This window comes from Corvus kubaryi, unplaced genomic scaffold (assembly GCF_017639235.1).
Source record: "Corvus kubaryi isolate FWS band 111438036 unplaced genomic scaffold, C.kubaryi_AGA036_p1.0 137, whole genome shotgun sequence".
NCBI classification, from domain to species: domain Eukaryota; kingdom Metazoa; phylum Chordata; class Aves; order Passeriformes; family Corvidae; genus Corvus; species Corvus kubaryi.
Window position 1 is genome coordinate 16,783,025 of NW_024580671.1, and position 23,124 is coordinate 16,806,148.

At 42.7% G+C, this 23,124-nt stretch overlaps 2 protein-coding genes across 7 annotated transcripts in view; one reads left to right on the forward strand and one right to left on the reverse strand.

Annotated features, from left to right (window-relative positions):
- The window catches only part of DOCK4 (dedicator of cytokinesis 4), a 233,550-nt gene extending 231,451 nt beyond the window's left edge, over positions 1-2,099 (reverse strand). For 3 of the 4 annotated variants that reach the window (XM_042018044.1, XM_042018042.1, XM_042018043.1), the window contains exon 1: positions 1,847-2,098. In XM_042018044.1, the coding sequence (XP_041873978.1) occupies positions 1,847-1,883 (37 nt within the window). In that variant the 5' untranslated portion in view covers positions 1,884-2,098. Of the gene's footprint in view, positions 1-1,846 lie in introns of all 4 variants that reach the window. The other variant, XM_042018041.1, reaches the window with a different exon arrangement.
- A 116-nt stretch (positions 2,100-2,215) lies between these two features.
- ZNF277 (zinc finger protein 277) overlaps positions 2,216-23,124 on the forward strand; it is a 46,382-nt gene continuing 25,473 nt past the window's right edge. The window contains exons 1-2 of one of the 3 annotated variants that reach the window (XM_042018047.1): positions 2,216-2,291; positions 22,199-22,394. In XM_042018047.1, the coding sequence (XP_041873981.1) occupies positions 2,249-2,291; positions 22,199-22,394 (239 nt within the window). In that variant the 5' untranslated portion in view covers positions 2,216-2,248. Of the gene's footprint in view, positions 2,292-2,552; positions 2,824-11,494; positions 11,761-22,198; positions 22,395-23,124 lie in introns of those variants that run through there. The other 2 variants (XM_042018046.1, XM_042018048.1) reach the window with 2 other exon arrangements.

Sequence of the window (23,124 nt, forward strand, 5' to 3'; positions counted from 1 at the left end):
GCAAGATACAACCCTTTCTCCTGCCTCCCCTCCCACAGCTATATAGTACAATAGCTTCCAGGGTAATTGGGTGTGAAGATTTTGCAGACAGCACTCATCATGCAGGTGAGTGAGCACACAGTATAAAAAGCAGTCCAAGAGAAAAATTAAATTACTTTAGGTTAGTATTTCAACATTTTGCAATAGTCATATTGAACTATAATATCATTCCCATCCTAGGGATACAGAGAAACCAATTTGAACAGTGGCTTTTTGTTACTATCTTGAATAGCCTTTGGAAGCCAAATCACAGAAAACCAGGAATTGAATTTAAATAAGAATAAGCATCTTTTTTGTGACTATATTATATTTACACAAATAAAGACAATCTTTGTAGTGGACTACATTTTCTGGTTGATCCAAAGAAAGCTCTCTATTGAGAAATTGCAACTGCATTTCTTTAGCAAGAGTAAGATTTCAGTGACACCAGCCCTGGAAAGCAAGGCAGAGCTGAAGAGCAATTCACCTCTAAGTACCTGAAAAGGGTTACTAAACGCAGAAAAGCTTACTTAAGGGATATCTCTTAATTGTTTAGCAGCGATGGGATAGTTATTCAAATAGGAGGAACAGTGTTTATCTGCTTGTTTTCAGTATAAGAAAGATAGAGATTCTTAGCTCATATGCCGGGGGGAGGGGGTGGAAATGCTTCAGTTGTGAAATAGCATACTAGGCTCGAAAATAAAAATAAACAACAAATAGACAGAGAGGAGGGCTGCAGCTTGAAATACTTGACTGCTAATATCCAGCATGCCATTCCAGGGAGTCCCAGAGTGGCTTTTAAGCCTCTTGCCCATCCTCGTAAAGAAAGGCGGGTGGCAGGAGTAATCAATATCTCGCAACCCAGCTGTGACCTGACAAATAAAGAAGTCAAGAAAAAAAAAACCCATCGATGATCTGTGTAATTTAGCATTCGTAAGACGGCAACATCTGGGCTCAACTCCAGATGGGACGGAGCGGCCCCGCGCTCTCGGCTCGCCACAGCGCTGCTACACACACACACACAAAGGAGGGCTCCGCGCTCCTCCCGCTTTTCTCCAATATGAACAACTCCGCGTTCAAACGCGACGTAAACACACGGAGAGCTGCCTACTACGCCGGCAGGTCTGTACAACAGTTCAGCTACACCCGTGTCAGAGGGGGCTATTGTCCGGGACGAGCGGCCGGCGCTCACCGGGTGTTGGCGTAGGCGGTGCCAAGAAAAATAAAATCACTGCGAGTCTCTCCGATCACTCCGCAAGTCAAACCCGCGGGCTTCAGAGCCCTGCACCGGGCAGAGGGGAACAAACAGGCGAGGCAGCGCGGCTCTCACAAGCGACACTTTGTCTGGTTTCCAGTGAAGCAGCGACAAAACCCCCGACGCGCGAACAATGCCCGCGGCCCCGCTGCCGCTCCTTGCCGGGCCGCCGCCGGACACCGTGTCCCACCGGATCGCCGTTCCCAGCGATATGTTTTTAGGCTGCTTTGTTCCCCGTGAAACGCCAGCCTTTTCACCCAGCGCCAGCGGGGAGAACCGAGCGCCCGGATCGGAGACGGGGGACCGGCCCCTGCCCTGGCAGCGGCGGGAGACGCCGGAGCCGCGGCTTGGGCATCAGCCGCCCTTTGTTGTGCCCCCGGGGAAGGGGCCGCTCCCCCGCGCCCTGCCGGGACCTCGGCCCCCATCGCTGCACTCACACGGCGCTGCCTCCGCTCCCGCGGGGAACGACAGCAGCGCCCCGCGGGGCGAGCCCGCTCTGCCCGGGATGCGCTACCCGCCGGCAGCGCCGCTCCTCGCCCTCACGCTATCCCGCTCGCCTTCTCTTTCACTCACCCACGCCGTACTTCTCGTGTTCCGTGGGTATCCACATGCTCGCGGCGTGCGAGCGCCCGTTCCGCCGCCAGCCCCTCCGCGGGGAGCGGCGGTGGCCGGCAAGCGCGTCCGCTGCCCGGGGCTCCCGCCGCGCTCAGCCGCGGCTGCCCGGCCCCGGCGGCGAAAGCATTGTTCGGGCGGGCGGACTAACTGAAGCGCGCTCGCCGCCAGCCACTTATATTCCCCGTCCCGCTGCACGCCGGGGAACGTAGTGCCTCGATGCGGCCGCGCCCCTCGTCGCCCGCGGCCGCGGGAGAGACTACGAGCCCCGTCTGGCCCCGCGCTCCCCGCCGGGGCGGAGCGGGGCGGAGCGCGGCTCCCGGGGCCGCCCCGCCGCGAGGCGGGCGGAGCGGCGGCGGCGGAATGGCCGCGTCCCGCGGGGTTGCGGGACCGCCGGCACGGGGAGGTGAGTGCGCTGCGGGAGGCGTGGGGGTCTCGCACTGCGCTCCCCTACTCCCCTCCGCTCCGCGATCCCGGCTCGGACGGTGGGACGGGGCTGGGCTGGCGCAGCCATCCCTGGGCTGGGAGCGGCTGACACGTGTTGGGCAGCCGGCAGCGCCAGGGCCCGGCGCCGTGGGGCTCACTTGTCGCCCGTCGGAGCGGGGTTCCGCGGAGAGCTCCGTACAAGCCCCGTACCTGTCTCCCGCTGGTCACCGGGACGTGAGTCGCTCTGGTCCTACTGATGCTAGTCGTTCCACGTTTGGCACACGGAAGTGTGGGGACAGGGAGAGTTTCCAACAGCGTGTCGAGGTGGAGAGGGAGTCGATGCCGGCAGCGTGCCAGAGCGGTGGGACGTGGAGCTGATGGTCCGGGCGGCATTTTGGCTTCTCACATAAATCCGTTTGTCAACACACACATACACAGAGATAATGCAAAGCAGGCGGCGCACAGCGAGGAGCACAAATGGACCGTGGGGAATTACTGCAGGGATAAGCCAGGTACCATAAGCAGCAAGAGCAGCAGGTTTGTGTTGAGAAGTCTGTATGTCTGCACCCTTCTGGAAGGAGCTTAGCTAGAGCTCACCGTAGCTAAACGGCAAGAAATCCTCAGGCTACTCTGGTCCTTTTAAGAGAGACCTGGGTATTGTGAGTCAGGAGCAAGAGCCTGGGTTATATCTTCTGGTCCTGTGGAAAGGCACAGGCAGAAAAAAGGGAGAAAATCGGTGATAATGATACTACTTTGCAGGCCTTACCGGGTACAAGTTGTCTCTAAGATGGGTATGTCTGGTTTTAGAAAAGTGTTCTCTGATCAAATCGTTATTCTGAAGTGGTTATCTAGAGATTTTATGGGTTTATTTGGTTTGATCTGAATGAAAAATACAGTTGAATGTTTTCACTCTTAAGAGAGTAGGTTTCAGTTCAGGTTGGCTTTTAACTTCTGCGCTCAAGTCATTAATAGTGTGAAGGACACAATGAAAGGAAGTCGTGCGAGCAGGGAGTTTCAAACCTAGAATTAGAGCACTTTTGTTCTGTGTTTGGGCCTTTGATAGTGAGTGGTCTTTTAAGTGACATTTGTGTTGTTTCTCTAGTATGTGCCCTTATTCTATTCATAAAAGTAGTATCAATTTATGCTAGTAGTTAAAGCAGTACTCTGGCTTTATTTATGCGTTGCAGTACGTTGGCATGAACCTCATACATGAAAAGCCAGACCCTTTTAGAGCATTTCCACACTGGTGTAATTGCACCTGGAATCAAAGCTGTGCTGTTTTAATTATTGGAAAGAACATGTGCCTGAGTCTGTGCAACTCTTCTGTGTATACATAGGTCTGTGGACTACTAGAGATGATGAGGTTACCCTGAGATTTTTTCAGGTAACTCTTGTAAAGACATTGGCACCAGTTCAAAGAAAAAACGGTTGATTCCATGTAAATTCAGAGGCCTATGCTGTTTTCCTCTTACTGAGCACACTCATTGAAAGGACTAGTGGACTTTCTCTGTCTTTGCTCCCAAACTCACTTTGCATGCCCTGGCAGATCATTTGGAGTCTCTAGGTAATGAATTATGTAAAAATCACTGTTGAAAATCAAAACAATAGGTGTCAGGCTAAATTAACTTTTATGTCAGCCTATAGACTTCCATGTATGTCCAGGCGCTTCATCTCTCCATAAGACAAGTCTGCCAACATGCTGGCTGGGAGTCATAAAATTCTGCCCCGGCCTTGTAACTGCTGTCTCCTCTCATGTTAACCGTGACTGACTTCAGCATGAACAGTCTACCCTTGCACAAAGACAAGAGTACCCAATAGCTCAAATAGCCTTTTCGAAATTATTTGTTTAGAACACAGTCACTTAGGGTCGAGATACCTTAAGAGTATAAATCACATTGTCTGTGGGCAAAGAAATACCTCACCCTAATATTTATTATTTCTCTGCCTCTGAACAAAATCCTTATTCATTCAGAGGTTTTATTTCTACAAAACTATTCTCTCTAGCAACATCTTGTACTTGCATGTACACTGAGGTGTGTCACTTACTTGGAGACAGCATATAGGAAAATTAAATAACATACAATTCCCTGGTTTGCTGATTCATATTTACAGGAAAGCCTGTGCTTTTATATTCTAATCCAAGACAGTGTTGCTTTCTAGTTAGTTCTTTCCAGCAGCCTTCACCAAGTGGCTTTTAATAAATACATCACTGTCCACAGTACAGTTTGTTCAGTCTGCATTAATTATGCTATGTATCAACACTTCTTACAGCATCTGTCAATGGATTTTAAAATGAGTATTTTTTCTGGAAGTGTGTCTTTCAGTGTTTCATCATCAGTCTGACAGTTACGGTTTCCTACTCAAGGTGCTTGTGCTCAAGAGCTTTTGAGTACATGCTGCTGGGGTGTGCCATGTCAGAGCACAGCATGTTATTCTGATTCCTTCCACATCTCTCTCTTGTACTCCATTTTTAAGAATATTTGGTTTACTGTGGAAAACTAAAGTTTGACTGGTCTTCCCACGTCTACTTTTTTTTGTTCTACCTAGAGGATACTCCAGTGAAAGCTGTTTGGTTCTTGATAGTGCAGGCATTACTTCTTTTGCTCAACTCTTATGTTCTGTTAAGGATGCTATTAGAGCTGCTCAACGCAGTGGACTCTGGAACGCAGGGCTTCTTCTTTCCTGGTCACTGAAAGGCAGTCCCATGTACTCTCAGACCCAAAAGATTTCTCCATCCAGGTTAATGGATGCATTCTTCTTTAGATTTGCAAGCACTCCCTTGTTCACAGGCCGCTTGTGTATCAGTGTGGATTCTTAAGTCTGTTCAATGTCCATTTCTGGACTTTGGGCTGCTTACCCAGCCACTGGCTCAGACAATAAGGGTGGGGAATTGACAAGTGTTTCGTAAATTACATCCCCAGGTTATCAGTAACTCCTGACAACTGCATTGTAGTGACATAGTCCTTCACATTTGCTGCTCCAAGCTACATTAGAGGGTACAGTGCTGTGGGACACCTTAGGCAAAGCTCATGCATGCATCAGGGTAGCCCTTCTGAAGGACTGATTAAAGGAATTCGCCAGCGTGACCCCTGAGGAAAAAAGGGAAACCTCTTATTCCCTTTGGATTTCCTTCCCCTGAGAGAGCCAGGCAGTGAGGAAAATGGCAACAGCAGCAATTTACGTGGCTGTGCCCTGCCTTAAAGCCAGTTCTCAAGATGTGGAGGGTAAAGGAGGATGGTACTTTTGAGTCCCGTTTGGGGTGGTGAAGACTGATTAGGACTGAAGTGCACTAGTGAAAACACTGTAGGCACCCTCGCTGTCTGATTCAGAAGGACAGATGCATTTGTGGGTCCCATGAACGTTACGACGTCCTGTAAACCTCTCTGACTTCTGTGCTTGGACCCCCTTGCCCTGCATGGAGGTTTCCTCCTTTTTGCTAGCAACTTGGTGTTGGCTATCGCAATGGATACACACATTGGCCCTTGTCTCATATGCACCCCACAGTCATGAATCCCTCAAATATTAGAAGAATGTCCTAGTTTGTTGGCTGGACTTCTCTGAATTACACATAGATACACTGTCGTCCCTCCAGTTGCTGGTTCCTGGACCTGCAGACCCTGAGAGCTGCAGCATCTTCTGTAGTTGCTGGCACTTAAGACTATGCAGCAGTATCACACATAGAACAGAGGGTGAATTACACAAAAAGTAGTTAAGGATTTAGTAAGAAGGAAAAGAGGTGATCAGGTGCAGGGTTTGATCAGAGAAGCTTATCCACTGTTTAAATGCAACTTGCCCTTTTTATTCTTTCCTCAACTCCCCATCTCCATTGCCTAGTGTTTGCCCCCCTGCCCCTTCCTTTTCTCTGTCCTCTCCACTAAATTCCTTATAAAATATACAAAATCCCACAAACGCCTTCTGATCCTATCCACGAACACTCTCAAAAATACCATATATGATATGGTATTTTTATGATATGATAATCACACATTTCCCCTTTCACATCAGTGACAAGAGTTCATGCTGACCCTGTTGAAGTATGTGTGTGAGTAGTTCCTTTAATGGCATTAGTTCCCATATTGACAAGGACAACTTACTGTCTCTGTTTTCACCCACTCATTAATATTTGTGTGTGTGTAATCTACCACTTTCCTTGTTATTTGTTGTTTCTTTTTTACTGAATAATCCTTAGCCAAATAAGTGGTGAACTAGATGCCTTCCCAACCCCTGCTTTCTTATACTACTGCTCCTATTCAGATCAGACTGAGTGCTTTACCTCCTTCCTCTCCAAAATATCCACAGCATGCATGGTGAATGGGGAGCTGCTGGCTGCTCATGTCCCTGGGTGAAAGCTCCAGCAAGACAACAGAGCAGCCATTGCCCGAGCACACAGCTGCCTCTTCTCATCTCTGCATTCACAAGAGATCCTCAGACCTTAGCCAGATGAGCTGCCCACATGTATCTGCCCGTTTCTGTTTCATGGGTTTAGAGGTTGATATCCTGCTCAGCACCCTTCCTTAAAAACCCCCACCAGTTCCAAATGATCACATGTGCTTGCATCCTCAGTTGTTTTCCCACAGGGCACTTTCAAGCATCCGGGGTACCATACAATGGTGATCTGTTTCTCAGGTTGAATCTTTGTGTGCAGTTGAGGATTTCAAGACCTGAGGCTTCCACCATACTACAGAGAGAGAGAAGAGATTCCTTTTACTAGTAGGCATTATAAGCTCTGTAAAGGATCTTGGTTTGATGCGGGTTAATCATTGTGAACTGAACAATTAGCAATTACACCTGGAGGACAGGTTCACTAATTAATTCTGGAAGTGCAACACTATTTTAATACGATTACCAGAATGTATCTCCTAAAGCAGTATTATTTAAAAATGTTTTAAGAGCCTTTTTTGTGATTTTTAATTAAAAATTCAATCTCAAAGTAATATTAAACATTTACCTGATAAGCAAGTGGATCTTTGGAGGACTGGAAATTAGTAAATTATTGTTGTAAAATCACCTTTTATGTGCTTCTCTGTTTGAAAATTAAAAAGGCAAAATCCTTTCATGTAACTGTTGCAATAATATTTTAGTGTTTTTAGCCTTCACAGCACATTTCTTAAATAACAGACGATGGGAAAATATACATGTGAAACTAAATATTTCACTGAACAGGCTATAATAACTTAATAAAATAAGTGATGGATTGTTTTGGTAGATAATAGAGATCTGAAGTGCCCATAATTCCTGCCATAATTTTACAAATAATTGTGTTGCAAATGTGTAGTATATTTTATCTGAAGACAAGGGGGCATCCCCACACCTCAGAATGAATGTGTAATTTCTGTTAGCACAAGGCTGAATACCCAATAAAGACTTGCTATTTGATTTTCTCTGAATTCAGAAAACTTTCATTGCTTAAAAGCAAAGATGGATGGCCTTTATCTTTGTATTCCATTTTAGTAGTCTAAGCCAATTCTTGCCTGCTCAGTAGCAAGTAAAGGCTTTGCTGCATGAGCAAACTACCTAGTATCAGCTCCTCTGTTCTCTCACCAGAGCTCATTTAGAAGTGAGCTGCTTCAGACTGCCTGGTGAGCAGGTACACAACTTAAACATGGTAACTTGTTTGCATGTTAAAGCTTTCAAGTTCTTTGAAATCTCTGCTCAGTCTTTCTGTTACCTGCTGTGGAGAGAGAGTGAGTGGTGTTTCATTAGTCCTCAGACTGATGAAGACCCTTAAACTGTTTCTGTATTGGCAAATACCTGATTCTTACTCGAAAAAGCGTTCTCATCACTGAACAAATAATAGATGTGGACATGCTTTATGTAGATATAGAGGTATAGGCTAGGGAGGTACTTCAAGTGTTTTGAATGTTCTGGGTATAACACAGATGCCAGGATAATTTGTTATGCCTATTGAAACACCTTGTTCACTGCTTTGTTTTTACTGGGGAGTACTGGTTTTCTGGAAGAGCACCGGTGTTGTAGATTCTTGTCAGCAGTGATGACTGCCACAGGGTGTGCATGTCGTATAACCAGGTGATAGAGTTCACCCTTTGAGACTTCAGCCAGCTTTCTTGATGAAGGGATGTAGGGTTTAAACTAGCATATGGTTGTGTATACAAACAGTAGGAAAGCAAGAAAAAAACTTAAATGTTAGGAAATTACAAGCATTAAGTATTTTAACTTCAGTATAGGTTAAATTTGTCTGTCCAAATAGCCTTCATAACCTTTCCCAGCCCGTGCTTCCTTCCACCATGTCCTGTCTTGAAACCTCTGCTAGAACTCTGCATCTTTGTGTGACCATCTATATCCTAAAACTGCAGTTGTTCCCAGCCTCTGTCTGAGGTTTTTGCTTCACATTCTGATCCACAAACTCCCAGTAGGCTGAAACTAGGAGAAAAGCCTGAAAGCATTTGAATGTTGTTCTGTGGGCTTTTTAAAGTAGCTTTAAATATTGCATCAATAAAAGCCTCGCACAATGCAGGAAAGAACATGACATTCCAGAAGTGGGAGGGAAAAAAAAGTGGTAAGTTTTGTACAGCTTTAAAGCAAGTCTGTGCCTCTGAAGAGCTGGGCACATCATCCTGACCAGTGTCTCACTGAAGTCAGGGAAATGTATTTGTGAAAGTGTGGGTTCTTTGCAGAGTTGTTGTCTACACTCAGTCAGTACTTAATTACAGTCACTCGAATGGAAAAAGACTAGTGTTCAATGACCTGATAATTGTGGTATTAAATAATATATTAGTCAGTACCACTAAAACCACATAACCAGACTGAAATTGTGCTGTGGCATCCCTGCCTATGGCCGGGGGGTGGGTTGGAACTAGGTGGTCTTTTAGGTCCCTTTCAACCCAAACCATTCTATTATTCTATGATTCTGCTTAGCTTGCAATATAATGTGCACATTTTTGAAAGATGCTCACCTGCTCCACAGTAGGATCAGGTAACTGGGGGTGTGCAAGCAGTTTTCCTCAATAAGGATATGCCAGATGATACCGAGTACAAATGTAGTGTGTGTGGCTATTTATGCAATACAGTTTCATGTTAGGGAGTTTATCTGCCCCACTTGGTAGGGTGGTAGATTTATGTCCTGTGGTATAAACAATAACACTTATTTTGCTGTACAGATGTGGAATGCTCAAGTTACTTTGTACTTGAAGAGTACCCATATTTGATACCTTCATTACAGTGTGAAGTCAGGAGTGCTCAACTGGAGCCTTTTTTGATTTTCCGCAGCATGTTACATGTTATGACAGTCAAATGACTGCCAACCTAAATATGAAGTAGATTAAAAGGGCATTGCATTTGACTTGAGTTTTTTCTAAGATCATAAAAGATTTTAGATCTTCGGTATACAGCATTACCTGTTATAGCTGCAATAGTCTGATCATTGATCTCAAGACCTGGTTTTCCAGCAAGTATTTCCATGATCACTGCTTGTTTGCCATTCTGTCCTAATATTTTGCTATAGTAGATCTTTAAGTTAGAAATTGTAGTAGGTGTTTTGTCAGTGGCTTCAGTGGTCCATTGGCACACTTCTGTTCTTTGTAATACATTTCAACTGTGTTTCTTGAAACTTCCCTTTTGATTTTTTTGCCTTATGTTTTCACTGGACCATGTCTTCCAAATGGTCTTTTTTAAAAAAATTTGTATATTTTTCTCTGATTTTTATGACTCACAGGCAGTGACCTGTGTGAAATGGCCCAGCTGTTTCTGTTGGATTCTTGGTCATTGAGATGTCACCCTCCCATTTGTCTTTGGTGGCTCTGTACCTGAGGAGTAGCTACTTGACCTGTGTAGTTGTAGCAGGTTAAATGCCTTCTCTTTATCCCTCTGGTATAGAAGCTCTATAACTTGACATGCCATCTGTTTCAACCTCATGATTTTTTGTGGTATGTTGTGGCTGTGTTCACCTGAACAAATAGTCAGGCACAGTACATAAAGGTGCCACAGTCCCTGCAACTATACTGGACTGTTTGGCATTTCTGCTTTGGGTTACATGAAGTGAATGTAAGGTTCCCTCACCAAAGAGCCCCTTGGTTTAGACCCAGGCATTTCTCTTAAGGGTTGGGATGCATTTTGTATATACCTGGACTCCAGACAAATCCTGTTCAGATGCTCCGAAACTGATCTCTAAACCCAGCCAAAGCACAAAGCAGCTGGAGAGAGATCGGGGGCCGCAAGACTCCTGTGTGGGTCAGAGCTGTGCTGAGATGCAAGAGGAGGGACAGGGCTGGTGGGCAGCATAGGGAAGCTTGGCACAGCACCCTCCCATCCAGAGCCTCTGCCAAAGTTCATGGCATGTGCCCCAGGTCAGGCCTGCCAGTCCCATGGTAGAAGTGCACAAGTCTCACAATATAAAAACGGGAATGTTATGAAACAAATGTGTGCAGTTCTAAGTGATAGTGCTGTCAGAGGAGCATTTTGCTAGCATTTATCTTGACCAGTGCCAGCACTGAATTTTATTATGACTCCGTAATGCATGAATAAATGAGGTAGAGCTTTTTCTCTAAAGACCAGTATGTAACAGAAAACATCCTGCTGGAGGTTTTAATTTGATTTTGTCTTATACGGGATTAAAACATGTAGTCTGTGTTGTTACTGTACTAACTTAATGTTCAGGAGCCTGCATGTATTTATACAGTCAGCAAAATGCTGCCTGAAAAGCGTAAACAACTTGTATCACTAATTCTCACATTCTAATTCTGTTTCTTGAGGAAATTAATTTCAATTGGTGTATCATCCATGTCCACGGGCTGCATTAGCAGTATCAGTTAGTAAGCATATATCATACTTAGAAAGTCAAGATCTGTGTCATGTGTTTAATGAATGCAAGGAAGTAAGTCCAGTATCACAAACATATTTATTTCAAACTGGTACAAAGTCAGAATGCGCTCATAGTAATTTTATATATCCTGCTGTGAGATGTCTCTGGGTTCTATAAGACATAAGTATTTGAGCTCTGACTTAAAAATACTTTCTTCTCAAAATAATTTTCAAAAATTTATGTGTAAAGAGTATAAATTGTGGGTTATTTGAAGTACAATCAAAGCTTTGTTTTCCTGAATCATGATATCAGTTAGGCTGAACTATGTTGATTCACATCACTGCACACTATAATGAACTTTCCTTTTGAGCCACTGTTTTTTCCAGTTTGAACACCAGTTTATGGAGGTTTGATTCTAAAAGTAGAAACAACTTACTTTGCTACTCTCCATCTGGAAAAGCTCCAGTTCACTGAGAAAACAGCAAGAGACTACAGAGATTCTAACATCACAGGACCTCTTCCTCGTACTGATTCTTCGTTAAGATTCACTTAAACAATTCAGCCTTGAAGGCTCTGTGTGTGTCAGGAAGCTCAATCAGAATATCTGAGAGAGATTTCAGCCTGTTCTGTCAGTATGAAACCCACACACACAAGGATGCCAGAAACGAGACCTCTCAGGATGCACTTTGAGGTTAGTTGTAATTCATATGAGTCTGAAAAAAATTAAAGTGACATTTAAATAAAAGTTTCACACTATTTGTAGTTGTTTTTCTCAAATAGTTGCCTTTTTCAAGGGAAGTCTACTAGTGGAAAAGTTGTAAACCTTGTGATGCAAACATTTTAGTTAGGAGCATGGTAGAAATTCCCATCATAATGACATGGGGGTGTCTTACAGGAGCTACTAAAGCGGGGTCTTTATGTTTTTAAGGCAAATCACACAGCCTTTCCTTTAGTTACAGAGTGTAAAGCAATTGTTTTAAAAAGACCACAAGGCAGTTCTTTTAACATCAAAAGGATAAACGTGCTTGGAAATTGAATCCTGTTAGAGGAAAAGAACATGTGACAAGAAAAGGAAAATCCTTGTAATAAAGCATTATTGATCACTACTAAATGATCATGATAAAAAGTAAAGAGTAAAGTAATTAACCTGCTTTACATAGCAATGCTGGCATGAAAGTTACTACGCTCAGTACAGTGTTTGTTAAAGGCACTGCGAAGATAAATTGTAGCAATGAAGTATTACTATCCATATTAAACATATTGTTAAGACCCCTTCTTTTTGGGAGAGCTAAGGTCACAGACGCAGTAAATGTAAAGTAAGTGCCTATTTCCAGCTTGCTGCTCTTTGCAGAGGGTTAAGCAGAACAGTGACAGTGGTAACATACACAAATACTTCATTTGCATATGCATTTTTTTACTTGTGGTGCCTTCCAGTATTTTTTAATGTTTCAGAATGACGGTCTAGATCACCTTGGCACAAAATTGTACTTCCCCTGCCCCCCCCAAAATTTTCCTGTGAAAATAGCAGAAATTCAATCTTTGCACCTTAAATTTAAACAGCATTGTTTATGCTTTATTATGATGTCTTTGGTATGCCTTTGTACTAAATAGCATGTTAAACAGAAGAAAAGCTGCTAATTTTTATCAGATAGATTTGGGTGATAAGTACAAAAGAAGAACCTGGATGATCATTTTTGTCCTTCCATTTCAAATTCTTCTGTTGGATATTTTCTTTCTCTTCTTTGTAACTCACCATTCTGAGTTTCAGGCTACATAATTACTCCGTTAATCTTTCCAGATTATAGTCTAGGGTTTAATCATTGCTTCTAATCCCTTATTTTAGTACATAATATGGATCTCAGCTCTCTATGTCTACCAAGTCACGTGATCACACTAAACAAGAAAAGGTAAACAGAAATTTTGTTAAACAGAAGTCATAAGAAATCAGAGAAGCTCTAAAAAATATAATAAAATTGTTCAGTATATAATTCTGAAGTGGATAAATACTGTTTCGTATTTGTGACCGAAGTATCAAACCCTGAATTTAGTACACTAATATGTCTGTGTCATTTACCCAGGAATGAGGCATTATATGGTTCTGAGCTTGCAATAGAACCTGCTGTAGTGTGTTAAATATTTATAAATTGCATATTAACATCAGCACTTAAATATTGTTATGAATACTTATTAGGGTCACTTTCATTAGTGGGGGGGGGGGCCACGTGTGTCCCTCTCTGTGTGAGAACAGTAGGTTTGCTCTGGTCTTTACAGATGTGGGGGTTTGTCTGGGCTCGAGCAGAAAGACAACAAGCAGTGGCATGTATCTGCTGCTGAACTGGGCAATAATGTAGTGTATAATTTAAACATGATCTTAATGGCAAGCACATTGGTTTTGTTTTATTAAAATTCCAGCACTTCACATTTTTATTAATCACTTTCCCAGTCCTATTCAGTTGTGTTCTGATGCCTGTGCTGTGGTACCCATAGCAACACTTGTTAATGCTAATGAAACTGCAACATCCTAAGCTCCCCGACAGAGCAGCCCTGTTAAATATGGCTATTAAGCCCAGTTGTATTTCTGTTAGTTCCAGCTCCCAGCAGACACCTGCTCTGTAGAAACTCTGTCCTGAGTTATTAGGATTCCATAACTTACAGCTTTTCTTAAAGCTGTCATTTGACTGGAATAAAATTCTCATATTCCTAGACAGCAAATGCTACAGAATATGTACAGTTTCTGTAAAACTGAGGAGCTTTAGCCATAGGATTAAGTATTCTTTTGAAGTGCTCATTTGCATTCAATGAAAAAACAGGCAGGGTTGAGACTGATTGATCTTGGGGGAAGATACAGGATGTGTTGTCCCCTAGAGCACATGGACATTTTAACTAAATATCATTCATAGCGTGTTAACAAGCAGAAGTAGTAGCTAAATAATTCCTCATGAACACAGACTTAATTCAACTTAATAGAAGTACTTGAGGGCTTCAATATATCAAGGTAGGACATGATTATGTACATTGATTCTTCTTTCACTAGGAAACATATTTGCATGTATTGGTGAGGACCATGGCAGGGTGTTTTATTTTCATTATTCTGAGTTTTGGCTTTGAATTCTGTTTATTTGGCAAGTCATTAGTCACCCATCTTTTGTACTCTGGAAAACAAAGGAAAAATCCTGTAATCAGTATAAAATTGCTTCCAAGAATATGACCACAAATTAGGGAATGCTGCTGTGCCAACAAATAGATGCTGCAGTGCCAAGGCTGCAAAACGGGGAAGCTGTCATGTATGTATTCCGAGTGTCAAGCCGATCCTTCTCGATACTCTTTCATCAGCTCAGAAACAATTGATTCCAAGACAGAGCTTTAAAACTACTCATTTCCTAAAGATTTTTCAGTGCAGCACTGTTCTGTGCAGAGTTACCTATAGGAATACAGGTTGGTTCCCCAGTGTACTCTCCGTGGGGGTTTGGTCATTTTGATAACTACATGGTTTTGCCATGTAATCAATGAGAACTCAGGGGAGGGTGCTCAGCCTTTTTGTTTTCCATTCGGCATCTGTTGGGCTGTTAGTGTGGAGTGCCAGGTTTGCTAGGTGTCTTTTGTTTTCCTGTCATTCTTTCTCCCCTTTGTTCTTTGCATGTCTAAAAACCTGTCTTTTGCTCATTATTTGGACTCCTGTATTCACCAGTATGTCTTTGTTGTGTTCATTTTTGTTTCAGGATCATTTCAAGTTCTTGTGCTAATCTCCTCATAATATTAACCGGCTGTATTAATGAGATAATAAACCAGATTTGTTGGTAATGAATTGATCCATTCAACTATTGGATTAATTAGAAAGACACTTAACATTCCAGCAGATGTTCTTATTTTGTTTCATTATCCTTGTGTTACCAACAGTGGGCTTATAAATGTATACTCTTCATGTCTGTATTTACATTGTAAAGTCTTCAGCCTGAGGCCTTGTTGCTGTGCCAGAGACTACAAAAAATGACAGGAAACCTGTAAATATATCTTAAGCAAATTTGTATGAATTCCTGTTTCATCATTTCAGTTCTCAGACTTTGCAAAGTCTTGAATTTCCAAAGTATTCTTCATTTAATAATAAATTGATTAATCTATTTTAAATCTTCCCTAGTTAAAACCCTTTGTTTTTGGACTTAGTTCCTTTTCCTCTGGTCTTGTGACTCTCATTCCTTTTTATCCAGTGGCAAAGCTTCAAAAGAAGGATGTGAGTGCCCCTGTCCTCAGCATTCCCTGCAGACTAGTTTAGGGAGTTCCTCCCTCAGCTTGCTGGTTGCCTGCTTGCAGAGTCTGCTGTTCCCTGAGCTCTGGCGTTCGAGGCGCGGCTGCAGGTTGCACATCAGGTGAACCTGAGTGAAGGAGTGAAGGAGTGAAGAGTTATAACAGTGAAGTTACTTCATTCATCTGAACCCAAATACCTCCACTTTCTAGTTAGAGAATGTAATTTATGCAGCAGTGTTCAGTTTGTCCCCAGAGCTAGTGTCATGGGTTAGCAAGTGTAGTCCCGGAAGTGATGTTCTTGCTAAGGGGTGCTTACAGCTTCCTCTGTGACCTGACAGAACCTATCAGCGGCCAGTTTGAATATGGACAATTCTTTGAGCCACTTAAAATTGTGACCGCCTCTGTGATCCACACTTAAGAATAGACAAACCCCCCCCCCAAGCTCTCTCTCGTTTCCAGTGCTGGCACAGGTGGCTGCAGGCCCAGTGTGGGGGCCAGTGGGCCCGGCCCAGGCCCTGCTCGGGCCAGGCCAGGCTGGGCTACGGCCATCCTGGAGCCGATGGACCTGTTCCAGCCATGGAACCCCCTCCCCCCCCAGCCCTGCTATGTGCAGACGGGCGGCTCCCCCTCTCCAGCGCAGCCAAGATTCAGCTGAAGCTGCCCTGTTGTCCAGCAGAGATCATGTGAGCAACAGCGATAAGCGAAATTCCAGCTGCAAGGCCTGGGTGAGATTAACCCTTTTAGTGCTGTGAAGAGCTGAAAACCTGAGGGAAGAGAAAGAAGAGATGCTTAAAGCTGAAATTCTGTTGTAAAGCTATGATATATCAGAGTACCCGTTGTAATTTCATGAAGGCATGGAGGGTGGAGCATTCAACTTGTACTTGTGAGCAAAAGCACCTGTGCTGAGATAGGCAGATGCTGAAACAGCTGTAATTTCATGAGAAGTTTGAACAGGGAGAGATGGAAGCGATGAGGACTTTTGCTCCAAATGGAAAAGGGGAAAACCTCTGTTCCTAGAGATGTTCCCAGAGATAGTCCTAGAGATGAAGATGAGGAGGACCCTTTGCTCCCAGGGAAGGAGAAGGGCCTCTGTTCTTAGAGATGAAATGCTCCCAGAGATGGGTGAAGAGAACTTTCGTTTCTGAACAGCTCAATCTTAAAATTGTACCCCAGTAATTCAAGAGTGGACCCTCGAACGCAGTTGTGGGAAAAGCTGCAAGTCATGGGAAGGGACTCACATGCGAGCAGAGAACCAACCTTGGTGGCTGGCTCGTTGTGATAATGTTTTCATAGCATGGGCAAGAGAGACTCCTCTTCCTAAATGGACTGAACAAGGTTATTATGGAAGTGATAAACAGACTGAACATCTCAAGGGTTGTCTTTTCACATTGTCAGTGGGAGAAGGGAAGAAGGTGGGGGGAGGAGGAGAGTTCTGAAGGTGTGATATCATCTTTTTTTTCTTCTTTTAGGTCTGTTAATAAACTTCTTTATATTCTTTCAAGTTTGGTGCCTGCTTTGCGTTTCTCCTAATTCTTATCTCACAGAAGGTAAACAGTAATGAGTATTTTAGACCAAACCACTACAGCTAGTCAGAGCAGGTAGTTCAGACCTGCAAACCAAGTAGAATTGAGCACAAGAGTTCCACACTGCATTTAGTGTTTTAGGTGTGCTCATGCTGGCAACAGTGGATTCTGCAAACTGAAGCCAGTGCTGAGTGTCCTTGTTAGGGAGCAGTGATAAAATCGTAGTGGTTTCTTTTCCTTTGTGTATAATGCCTTTGAAGAAACCTTGCACACTGTGGCAGGCTTATGCTAAAATTCTATGAGACAGCTGAGGCTGTACAGCTGAGAAGAGAGGAGGAAGCTGAGAGGAAGATTCCATTTCACCTTATTGCTTCTCACCGTGCACGCCTTAGTTTGCTCTTGCCCCTGGTGGACTCTTGTGTGAGCATTTTCAACATTATAGAGCAAAAAGAAAGGAATGAATAGTTATTTCTGGTGAAGAGTTGGCTTGACTCATCATAGGATTTGGCAGGCCTGGGAGCCAGCACAAGCAGAAGGGCAGTGGTAGATGATTAGGAGTGGTAGGATAAGGTGGAGAAAGACAGAATAATGAGACATCCCTGTGCTTCTTGGTGGAAGCAACTGGTTACACTGGCTAAACCATCTCTTGAGGACCTTGCCTTTCAAAACTCCCGTTCAAAGGCCGAATCTTTCCTTCCTTTTCTTTTTGATAATAGTATCTATTGTATTGGCCATAAAATTGCATGGCATATTGCTTTGTGATAATTGCATGTGTGATTGTGCAGGTGGAGTACATTGCCTGTTCTGCTGTAATCTGTGTTATAACTGTGTGGGTGTAACATTTACTTAATTGTGCAAATGAACATTGGTTTGAGGATGAGAATGATTGCATTCAAAAGTAAAAGTGTTCTAGTAAGGAAAATTAATCCATTTTCATCTTGTTGCTTCCCTAGCTGTAAAGATTAGCTAGTCTATATTATAACAATTCTTAAAATAAATAAAGCCATATAATTTTTATAACAGGCAGTTCTTTTTTTTATTTACTTTTTTTTCCCCACTGTTGTGATGGTATGTACAGTCCCTGTGCAGGGATCAGAAATCATTGTACTGGGTGTCCTGTGGGTGCTTATAACAAAAAACAGTGCTTATTCTAGTTTTGGAAGTAAATTGTTTTCTATACCATCTCATTGTCAAATATCTTCAAAGTATTTATTTTACTTTCCCCTGAAGAACTTGGTATACTTCTTAGTTTTAGTTTTCAAAGAATATATTCCTCTGTTCTTTCTACTAATCTACATTTTTTAGCTCTGAATTAGCTGTTAAAGACCATACATTGTTTTATCTGTCCTGTTAAAGGTTGAACAACATGGTGTCAGCTGCCAGTTCTGTGATTGAGAGCGATTTTCTTAGTTCCTGAGTTCAGAGGGCTTTCTGTGAAGCCTTTGGGATATCTGTTTGCATAACAGTCATGCTGCTCTTCTATTGGGCAGAGGAGAAAAACTCAGGGGCAACAACAGTATTCATCCAAAACTTAATGGATGGGTCCTATAGGGCTCTCTTCTCGTCGGGAGTGTCAGGAGTCCTGTGCTGTTCATCACAGACACAAATAAGAAGGGTGATAGATTTTGCTGTTAATACACATTTTTTTTCCCAAGTGGTAAAGCAGGAGGGCCAACTGAAGCATTGCAGGAAATCTCATGCTATTTGAGCAAACTGTACCCAAAAAAAGTGCAATTCAATGTTAACAAATGCAGAGTAACACACAGGAGTGAACACACAAAGAATATGACCACTGTCTTGACTAACACTGAATTCACAACTTACAAGACTTTGAATCATTGAAGAGAATTCAGTGGTTTATTCAACGATTCTAAAAGCAAGTGAAATACCAGAAATAAAAAGTAAGTAGAGGAGAGATTGAAAAAAAAATCCTGTGCTGATTTAGAAACATATTTTCTTCCACTCTTGGACATTTTGAGGCTACCTCTTAGGACATGAAGGGTAGAGTAGAACTAGCCAAGAGTTGAACCAGGACATCAAGGAATCAAGGACCATTATGAAAACATGAAAAGTTGCTGCAAGTTTTTGTAGGTGTTGAAAGACCAACAATTTCAAATAGTGCAGAAATAAGTTGATGGAGAAAAAAAAAAGCTTCTTAACTGAGGGGCTCATATAGACTTTGACTTAAACTCTCCACACTCAGATTTCTGGAAGACTACTCTATTTGTGTGATCTGTTTGCCCTATTTTTATACCATTCCTAGGTAATTGCTTCTTGCCCTTGTCAACCAGGGCACATGCACTAGAGGAGTATTTAATCTGTCCCGGTGAAGTCATTCTTGTTGCAGTAGGTTCTAAGACAAAAGCTTGTTGCTTTTCCCTCATTTTCAAGTGTCTCTGCATGTGGGAGTCTTGGAGTCTGAGAATGCGTCTGAGTGTTTTTATTTCCCTGTTAGCCCTGAGCTGTGCTATAGTTAACAGCTTTTATTCAGTACCTGTGGCCACTCTGCTTCAAATATAGAAACAAAATTAGCTGCTTTTGCAGAGATTTCAATATTATGCCTAGATTTATTTGTACTGTTTTGAGGTTTGTGCTACATTAGTCCGGTAAGTGCTACGCTAAAGGCTGTGCATTTGTTCAGCTCTGTGCATTTATTCTCTTGTTCAGTGTTTTTTGTAGCAGATAAGTAAAAAGATATTTACATGGATTCTTTTTTCCTTCGCCTCCTCTTTTAAGTGCCTTCGAAAGAAATTGCATAAGCTTCTGCAGTTTCCAAACTGCTCCAGTAGCCTGAAGTTACTCTCTTTTAGTATTAGGTACTCTGGTTGGGCAGCAAAAAAATTCTTCACCCCTGTTTATTCCTTTCAGCAGCTCATGACTACAGTTAAAGACTTAGCAGTTCTGTTTTTCCAGCACAAGTGGTTGCTATCCACAGTATTCTTACTAAATAACTGTATTGGTTCCATGTCAAAGTTGAGTACCAGTTCCTTCCATACACACCTATCTGTTGAAAGTTGAGTTCTTGAGGCAGATAGGCACTTACTTATTTGGGTTTCTAAATGTTTAAATAGGTCATTGCAAGAGACCTATACCAAAAATGAACAAAAAGCAGTGTTGCTGCTTAGTGGGTACAGTTGAACTGGCTGACAGAGTATCTTCTTAGTTCACTTGGCATCAGCAATTGCAAAGGAAATTAAGTTCTACTTTTCTCAGTAAACATAGTTTAATGCTTCTTCAGCAACACTACTGACTGTAAGAATGGACAAAGCTGGACTCTTGCAGGTACCATCAACTTTGCTTGGGAGATTTGATCCTTTTGTGATGATTGCTCTAGCACATAGTGTAGCCACTGCTGTTCTTAAAATAGAACAAAACGTAACAATTTCTGCAATGCCAGTTTAATAAAAACATTTCTGAGGGAAGGGAATGGGCTGAAGTGCAGGTAAAATTTTGAGAAGAAAAGTGTTAGATTGTGCACAGCAGCTGCCTTGCTCCAGGTAATACCATGCTCTGTGTGCTGCCATCTTTCCACAGTGCTTAGATATCTTTGGAAGCTGATGCCCAGGAAGTTCCCTCTGAGTATCAGGAAATGGTTTTGCACTGTGAGGGTGTCTGAGCACTGGCACCAAGGAGGTTATGGAGTTGAAGCCATTTGGATATAGTCTTGAGCAAGCAGCTCTAGGTGGTCCTGCTTTAGAGTCCTTGACCAGATGACCTCCAGAGGTCCCTTCCAATTTCATCCATTCTGTGATTCTGTGAAATTCCATTTTTTTACAGAGGTGTTCATGTCACTGCAGGAATCCAGAGACACAGAGTTTATTCTTGTGCTGCACAAACTAACTTCATAGTACAAGAGTCCAGGAGACCCATTTTTTTCCAGTGTTCAACCTCGAGAGGGTAGGAACATGGGGAGCTTCTTTCTGTTTACTGTAGCTAAAATTGAAGATATGTGTTGAAACTGGCATTTGCTTCCAAGATAAACCCTAACCCAAGACTGAGGTATGATTAATTTGGAAAATAAACGCCACAGTTTATTTCTGGACAGCTGGAATTTGGTTAGGCTAATGGGGCCAACTCTTGAACTCCCTTGGTCAAACAGTGTTTCTTAATGAATTACACTAATTTATGCCTATGGAAGAGCTTATGAATTTAGACCAGTGGTGTTTAAATGGGGAACACACACATATAACCCCAGGACAACATGTGGCAGTGACTCACCTCTGTGTGCTGTCGCTTGAGCAACCTGTGTCTGACTGGTACAGAATAGTGCAAACATGGGCCATTGACCTTTCTACATGGAGCATGGCTGCCCCTTCCTCAACATTGGTACAGCTAGAAAGGGTTCTGGTGGGCATAAGCATCTGTGTGGCAGTAATCTTTATCAAGGATAGTCTTTTGTCATAGTGATGCCCGAGATGGCCACCTAAACACAGAGATGAGACAAGAATAAGGGAATGAAGGTAGGAATTTATTTGAAGGGCCTTCAAAGTACACCCTGGGCAGGCTAAAGGTTATACCCAAGATGGACCCCAGGTCACAAGTTCTTCACACTTTTATAAGTTTGGTTCATCTGCATATCAGGGTTAATTTTCCAATTAAAACTTCAGTTAATGATGTAACTACCCCAAGTTTGCCCTCCTCTTAGTTTACACATTTTGGGCTTAGGACAGTCTGGGTGTCCTAGGAGAGCAAGCTTGGAGAGGCTTGTTATGTCTAACCAGCATGAGAGGACAGCTGCTAATAGGCCACAAGAAACTTCAGAGTTACACACTAGGCAGTACAGGATTTGAAAAATGTAAACGTTAAAACCTAAGGCATCAATAGAGCAGTAAATCACATGCTAATGGGGAAAAAAAGGCAAGACAAATGTGTATCTTCAAGAGTCAGTCAGAAAATTATAAAAGTATTCTGCAATAAATAAAAGTATAATTAGGAAAATTAACATGCAAACCAGTTCGTCCTATACAGTCTAAATCCCTCCTGATGCTCTGAGCAATGTGGCTCAGGGAGCCACAGAGAGTAGCTTCATTCGTATCAACAGTTAGACTAGATATAGTGAGAGGAAGAAAAGTAGGTTTCTCATCATAAAACTTCTTCAGTAGTAAGCAGAGCACTTGTGTATGACTGACTTGGTGTCAGCTAGGAGTTTCATTTGGGACAGATACCTGAGAACTGTCCTGTGCTAACTTCCCACTGTCCTTGGAAACAATGCAGTCAACCCTCTTCCAAGCATCTTGCTCCTGAAGTGATCCATGCAACAAAACCGAGACTCAAACAGGTTTTACATGTACTACCTGAAAGTACTTCAAGAGATGTACATTTATTTACCTAGTCAAAATTAATTATTATTTTTATTTATTTTAGATACCGAGTGTATTTTGGAGCCTCTGTCTCTGCCAGAAAGTCCAGGTGGTGTTGCAGTAGAAAGTTCTCCCTATGTGCCTTGTATTTTCTGCAAAGAATGCTATGTCTTAGCAGAACAAAACCAGCTCCTGAAGCACATGATTATTGAACACAAGCTCGTCATAGCAGATGTGAAACTGGTTGCAGATTTTAGAAGGTAAGGGTTATATCATTTAAAATGAGTGTGTATGTCTGCAGATGTTATGGAAAGCTTTGGAAAAGTACAGATCATCTTTTTTAAAAGATGTTGTGAGAGGACTTCTGTTAAATTTTCTTATGAGCAATTTGCTGCTGGACTGTAAGGTTGTTTTCCTATTCCCTTCCCTCTCCCTAGTCCCTATATGTTGCTGGGACTAATGAGTTCAGTTTTAGAATACATGGCTTTTCCTGTGTTTGACTTTTTTTGATATATCCTAGGGTCTTCTCAGGTCCTGTCACTAATCAACAAGTTGTGTGCAAACTACAAAGCCGGTTTTTAGTAAAGCCTATTCCAGACAATCAGCTCTTCTAATCTTTTTTTGATTTTATTTGTGTAGGGCAAGACTATTTCTACCCCTGTACAATGTCCTAAAGCTGTGTATTGCACGCAGAAGCTGCTCAGTACAGGATCTCTCACATTCTGGGATGAAATTTGTTTGTGCTATTTTAAGGCTGACAGTATTCCCCCATCAAAATCACATTTAATCCTTAACTTAACTACAGTGCTTTACAGTACTGTAATCTGCATACAACTGTGACTCCTTCTACAGCTGTGTCATTGATCATCTCACCAGGGTCACATTTGGCTTTCTCTCTCTTAACTTCCTCCAGTAGCTGGCATAGCCCCAGCTGGCTTGTAGCTTCAGAGACGAGGTACTTGCTTGGCATTTTGCTTTCCACAGTAATGT